Source organism: Anarhichas minor, unplaced genomic scaffold (genome assembly GCF_050575085.1).
Source record: "Anarhichas minor isolate MPS153535 unplaced genomic scaffold, ASM5057508v1 ptg000028l, whole genome shotgun sequence".
In the NCBI taxonomy this organism is placed as follows: Eukaryota; Metazoa; Chordata; class Actinopteri; order Perciformes; family Anarhichadidae; genus Anarhichas; species Anarhichas minor.
The window spans coordinates 1,030,720-1,037,500 of record NW_027466474.1 but is presented as its reverse complement, the minus strand read 5'-3'; the positions used below and the strand labels follow the sequence as shown (position 1 = coordinate 1,037,500).

Genomic DNA, 6,781 nt, shown 5'->3' with positions numbered 1-6,781 from the left:
CGGTCAGATTTAACAATCGGGGTACAACTAGCAATTATTTTACAATCAATTTCTTTCTCTTTTTCCTGGAAATTGTAAAATCTCAGCTGTGCTCAATTGATTTATGTCTTCAAATTTCTTATTATGCCTGAAATATAATAAGAATTTAATTTAGAATTAGGTGAAATGTTGAAAGCATGCAAATCCTAAGTCTGAATATCTTAACTAACAGTGACGCAAGCAAAAAGACTCAATGATATCTTTCATACAGCAAACTATCCAAAGTTTGCTAGCATTAGCTAGCATTAGCCCCCATAAGCTACGCGTCATACCAGACCAAGCAAAGCTGTAGCAGCAAAACCGCTGAGTAGTGAATGTATCAAGTGTGTGTCTTGCTTATGCTTAATAATTAACATTTTAACTTGTCAGAGGATATGTTATCCCTTCTGTCAAAACACACAAGGTGTCACTTTAAATAATTCATTGATGACAAAAAAAGAGACAAATTTACTGCAGACGGAATTATACATGGTCTGCTTGCTACACACACACAAATATTGCTAAATGAATGTCTTATGCCATATCTGTGCAGAACATCTTCAGACGTAAACAGTGCACCGCATACTGCAGGATCACACCTGCAGGCCGTACATCAATCTGACCTATCAGCGTTAAACTTGTGGAATGCTGAGACTGTTGCTCCTCTCCGGTAGAACCGGCTTCACCACAGTGTGTAGGCCGCTGTGAGCTCTGTGTTGCTCTGTTCTCCCCTCCTTCGTGTGCAGTTGAGAAACAGTGATGTCATTCTGCAGTCCAACCCTGCTGTCATTCTGTGGGAGCTGCTCCTTTTCGAGTTTGACTGGACTGCTTTGTCCTTTGTTCTGTGGAGGTGGCCTCAATCAGTCTGTGGGCTTCCTGCAAGAACAGAAAAGTGGCAGATTTCATTTTCTGACGAACAATGAAGTCCGTTTTGTTAAACGGCTGACACTGTTGTTGTACTTCTTGTGCTGTTGTGTTAGCAGTAGTTCAAGCTTAACATTCTGAGCATCGTTTTCCTTTTAGTGAGGAACGGTGGAGAAACATAGGAACAACAGTGATGCCATTTCTTAAAATATACAACTGCTCATAGTTCAATTTTAATTAAATATTTAATTAAAATTGCAACAGGTTGCGTATGTCACGGCTCTGTGAGAGATGTTTGTAGTGCGAGTTGTGCAGAGAGCTACTACACTGTATTACAAAGTCAGTTGAGCTTGAATACATGTTCTTTTCCTGAGGTTTAACTTTACTTTTGTATAATACAATGCTAGACACAATGCTTTCAATATAAAAATTAATTTCCACAGAGTAACACATTCTTATTCGGTGACTAATGTTGTTCTCATTGTATAACCTCCTAGAAAGCAGCACAAAACCAACCCGTCTCCTTGAGCTAGTTTTACGCAACTCATCACCCCCAGGGCTGTTAGTCCCAGACGTCCCAGAATGCCTCTCATTCCTGGTGCCTGTCCACAGTCCTCTGAGAGCAAACCTGATGGTATTAGTAGCTAGGGTGTAGCTGCACATGTTTTTTCACACTGTTACACACGTCTCTACCTCTGGCCGCTGAGGACTCTGCCTTTCTCATTGGCACTTGCAACCGTTGCATCATAAGTTTATTTCCCCCTAACTTTTTTTGGCTAATGTTGCTCCACACTATTGCTTTTCTCCCTTTCCAATAGACCAAACAGTGTTTTGGAAAACAAACTGCTCTAGAATGAGGCAGCGTGCCCCAATCCTCTGTTGGTGCTACTCAGCATCCAGTCAGTCAAGTCGGACCACCTGCGCTGTGTAATTGTTCTGAGCGCTGGGAAATGAAAGTGAATAATAGCAATAACTGTAAACTGAAAGCTAAGCATTGAGTGGCTGTTGGAGCTGAACTCAAATCAGTGAATCATTACTTCGGGCATTGCTTATGAAGTCAGTACAGCTATTGTTGGACTTATTATACTGGCGCTGCTGGGAGACGAGCGGTTAGAGAAGCAGACTTTTGGTTTGGGCACAAGTGACACTCACTACTCCCATAGTGGTGAAGTACATAAAGGAGAAGTCCCCCTTTGAAAGCATGATGTCATCATCTTGTGACGAGCATAAAGTGTAGTTACACAACGTTCATGGTGAATTACGAACTGATTAGTTGCCGTTTGTTGCTCACGTGTATCACGATGCTCACGTGTCGCGTTGCTCTGGGGCTTATTTTTGTGTCTTCTTTCATATCTTAGCTTTGCACTATTTTTGTCACATTTCTACCATTTCATCTGGTTGACTCTTCACATTTGTTGCCCTGTGATTGGATGAATATTAAGCAGATGCATTGCTTAAAAAGACCAATCATAATCAACACATTACGCCGCCATGTAGGTAAAGGCAATGAGAAGTCAAGTAAAAGGTTAATCTTGGATCTTTTTTTGTGTTCACAGGAAGAAGTCGTTTCTCTTCGCTGCGCTCTACGTTGCCTTTATCCTCGGTGGCCGCCATGTCATGAAACAGAGGGAGAAGTTTGAGTTGAGGAAACCGCTGGTGCTGTGGTCGCTCACACTAGCTGTATTCAGGTGAGAAAGCACTAACATTAAAAAGCTCCAAATAAATAACAACTTTCAAACACAAAGAGTAAACCTAAATATTTAGGCCAACATCATTTTGTCTCCTCATTAAATGACATTGTGTCTTCAGCCATTCGTGACATTCCCAAACATTTCTTGAGCTTAACTTTTCACAAAGTGTCCATTTCTTATTTATATTTTTAACTTTATGATGGTAAAAATACAATGTGTAATAACTTTGTGATTATATAAATATGAGGTCTCTCATTGTTGGTGTATTGTCTATATAGTATGCATTTTGTTTTCCATCCATAATGCCAAGTTCATCTGTCACATCAGATACTACCAGCAACAGAGGGAAGCAGGTGACGTTATGGAGCCATAGCACCTCTTTACACACCCAGTACATAGAGTCTAACGTTAGTCATTGTGTCATGGTGTATTTCAAACAACTAAAAATCCAGTTCAGTTCACAAGTGATTCTGAAAAGATAGGTTTGTATCGGGGGGGGGGGGGAAACAAAAAACAAAAATGCATATTTTTGCACAATATTAAAGCTGCACACACATTTGGCATCGACTTCACATATCATCTACTTTAATATATGATGCACATTTTGCGACTTCAGTAATTTCTCACATCTTCTTTGTCCTTAGTATATTCGGTGCCATCCGTACTGGGAGCTACATGATGCACATCCTGATGACGAAAGGGCTCCAACAGTCCGTCTGTGACCAGGGCTTCTACAACGGGCCTGTCAGCAAGTTCTGGGCATACGCCTTCGTACTCAGTAAAGCACCAGAACTGGGTAAGTCGAGACCTTTTTATAGCATTACTCACTGTGTCCGTGTATAATGTATAGTTTACCATAAACCACCGTTCTTTAGTCAATTAACAGACCGCCAAGTAAGGTTCCGTTTGGATGAATTTCATTGTGTCATAATATCGTACATGAAGCTGCTGCTCTTTAGTTAGGCTGCTTTCAGACAGCTAAGGTATTACCTAATGTCAAAGGCATGTTAGTGAATTACAATAACGCAGTCATCCATTCATTCCAGCTGTTCTGTCACCAGTGGTAGTGTAACCCAATGTCAGACTAAACACGTGCACATCAGGTATTACAAGCAGGCCTGTCGTATTGCACTGCACCAAAGTGTAACCGCACAGATAGCATGCACTTGCCGACTGTTTTACCAAATGCACAAAGCGGTCTTATAGTAAGTAAGGAGTGCCATTATTGGTCATTGTAGAACCATTTCAAACAAGTGTATGTTTACTATACATGTTCTCCTAAACAACCAAACCTCCTCCACCGTGCCTGCAGGCGACACTCTCTTCATCGTCCTGAGGAAACAGAAGCTCATCTTCCTCCACTGGTACCACCACATCACCGTGCTGCTCTACTCCTGGTACTCCTACAAAGACATGGTGGCCGGCGGCGGATGGTTCATGACCATGAACTACTTGGTCCACGCCGTCATGTACTCTTATTACGCCCTGCGGGCGGCCGGCTTCAAAGTGTCACGCAAGTTCGCCATGTTCATCACGCTGACCCAGATCACCCAGATGCTGATGGGCTGCGTGGTCAACTACCTGGTGTACTCGTGGATGCAGCAGGGCCAGGAGTGTCCATCCCACATGCAGAACATTGTGTGGTCCTCCCTCATGTACCTCAGCTACTTTGTGCTCTTTATCCAGTTCTTCTACGAGGCCTACTTTGGCAAGTCCAAATTATCGGCCTCGGCCGTCACCAAGAAGAGTGAGTAGACAAATGCCATGAGTATGGGAAGAGGGGAGATAATGAAGAAAAAGGGAGTTTGAAATGGAGGAGCAGGGACCAGTGACTTGAGATAAACTGTTAGCGGTGAGGGGTTGTTGGAATATTAGACTGGTGATTCAGAGGTGAGAGTGGGGGTGGGGTGGGGGTTGGGAGGGTCAAGAGGATGGCTGGTGTTTGTGCTTGAGTACTACTAATGTGCAGATCTAAAATGCCTCGAGGGACGTAGCGTCTCCGTTAAGGGGTGCCGAGGAAGCAGCGCCGCCATGATCAGAGCCATCGTGACTTGTCCACCTTTAAAATCCCTTTTATTTTAAAAATTCATCATGAAAAGTTTTTTTTATAACCTAAAATGTAACAAAAGGACAAAAAAAAATCCCATCTGCCACAAGCGTATGTTTACTTGATATTAAATAAATAAATAAATTGGTACATATGAAGATGGATGGAGTCGACATTAACTTGAGCCATCTGAATATGTTTCTGTCTGTTGTCAGTGTTTGTTGTTTTGGTCAAAGAAGACGTTTGAGACACTGGTGAGAGTTGGTGGTGGATGTGAACTGACGGGGTGAACGGCACTGTATCTTCTGTGTCTTACATTGCAAAATGCGATATTTTCTCAGGTCTTTGGGTTATCTCTTTCTTAATATAATATGCATATCAAGACAAAGTGGACATGTTTAACATCAGCACCGGTTTACAGAATGGAAATGTATCCAGTATTGGCCGTATAGTTGAGAAAAGTGTGAATGAAGCTGATTGGACGGACCGCCTCAGATGATCGCTCTGCTCCTGAGCATGATGGGGAAACGGATGCTGACAGTGCCCTGTTTCATCACTCGTCATGACCTCGCAGAAGTTGCCGACCACACTTGGAAAATGACTTGCCATTGATTTCCAAACGCATCTCCGTGGTGAAGGGCCCCTACCAGTGAAGAAACCTCGTCTGTGAGACACTGAAGGCTTAAATGGAGGACAAAAATATTTGTTTAGCAAAAGAAGAAAAAAAAATAAAAAATCAAACATGCAAATTGTCGAAATCGGCTATATTGACTTTGAAAAATATTATGTATTCTTAATTGTGTCTGTTGTGCTATTGTGCATTTGCACTGTATCAATGTCAAAAACAATTGTTACTGAAAAATGTAACGTATGAACAAAGAGTGCAAAATGTGACACGTGTCTGTGGTGTGTATTTTCTTTTGTCTCGGCGTCAACATATTGTTATACCTAATCCTTTTTTAATGCTGAACCCGGAAAGCCATGTTGGGCAGCAATAATTAGAAAGGTCTGAGGGTGATTATCTCATCCAGATATCTGTGCATGTCAAACTTGATTCTTCTGTAGCAGTACGACAGTTAAGTTGTCGATCTGCTGAGAGCTCTTAAGCATATCAAGGATTCCACTTTGTGGTTTCACCTCGGTATCTAAAGTCAGTGTTTGTAAACACTGGACATAAGTTGCTGGTGGAAGGTATTAACAGCATACATGACATGATAATTGAGCTATTGGGCTCTATACCAACTAACTACTCTACAATTGCTGCTGGACCTGCATTCAAAAGTGTGCACATCCACTGTACCTGACCTCCCCCTAGAGGTGCAACAGTGCAATAAAGCTTCATCATTGAGACCAAATATATCTGTGAAAAAAATGTTGAATCTCAACAAACTTTTCTTCTGTTAACTATTTTGGTAACTTGATAACCTAACATTTTTTTTATTCTTTCCTGCGATTAATAATACATCATTGCTGGATTCTACAATAGAGACTCCCCTTAGAGTGAAAACTTTACTCAAGTAAAGAAAATGTCCCACTTCCTATGTTAGTAATGGCATTTATTTGTAGTATACTAGATAAAGATACAGGAAGGGTTTATCCCAGTCTGATGTGTTTCTTTGACAAGCCAACCATTGTTTATTTGAGCTAAACAAAACAAAACATGGTAGCCGGAAGTAACCGTTTCCTGTTACGACAAATACGTCATTTCCGGCTACCGGTATCTGTTATGAATCGACTCGCAATTTGCTGTTAAAACTCTTAATTTCGCAGCAGACATATTTTTTTTTGTCCGAGCAAATAAAAGTATTTAAGGAATCTGAACATGTCTTTAACAGCTGCGGTAAGTGCTGTAAACGACGTTTACGAAGATTTGAATGGAAGAAACAAGTGTAGCTGACATTAACGCCCCACCAACATCAGAGGTGCCACTGTGCACGTGTGCAGGACGAACTTGCTTGTTGCGACATACCAGCACAGGTGAGCTCACTATGACATTCATATAATGACTCAGAAACAAAGCAATTCAAAGAAAATAAATGCACAAAATATGCTATCTAGTTTCCACTACTGCCGGTGTAATTCCAGCTTCCAATGCGTTAAAAGTTTACTTTCTATGTAACATAAGGCTTATTAGCAAATGTCCTCCTCTACATATTAGTTT

The 6,781-nt window shown here is 41.4% G+C and overlaps 1 protein-coding gene across 1 annotated transcript in view; it reads left to right on the top strand.

The window, feature by feature from the left end:
* The window catches only part of elovl6 (ELOVL fatty acid elongase 6), a 17,532-nt gene extending 12,018 nt beyond the window's left edge, over nucleotides 1-5,514 (top strand). The window contains exons 2-4 of the mRNA XM_076103812.1: nucleotides 2,439-2,570; nucleotides 3,218-3,369; nucleotides 3,886-5,514. Coding sequence (XP_075959927.1) covers nucleotides 2,439-2,570; nucleotides 3,218-3,369; nucleotides 3,886-4,328 — 727 coding nt within the window. The 3' untranslated portion in view covers nucleotides 4,329-5,514. The remainder of the gene's footprint in view (nucleotides 1-2,438; nucleotides 2,571-3,217; nucleotides 3,370-3,885) is intronic.
* The last annotated feature ends 1,267 nt before the right edge of the window (nucleotides 5,515-6,781 follow it).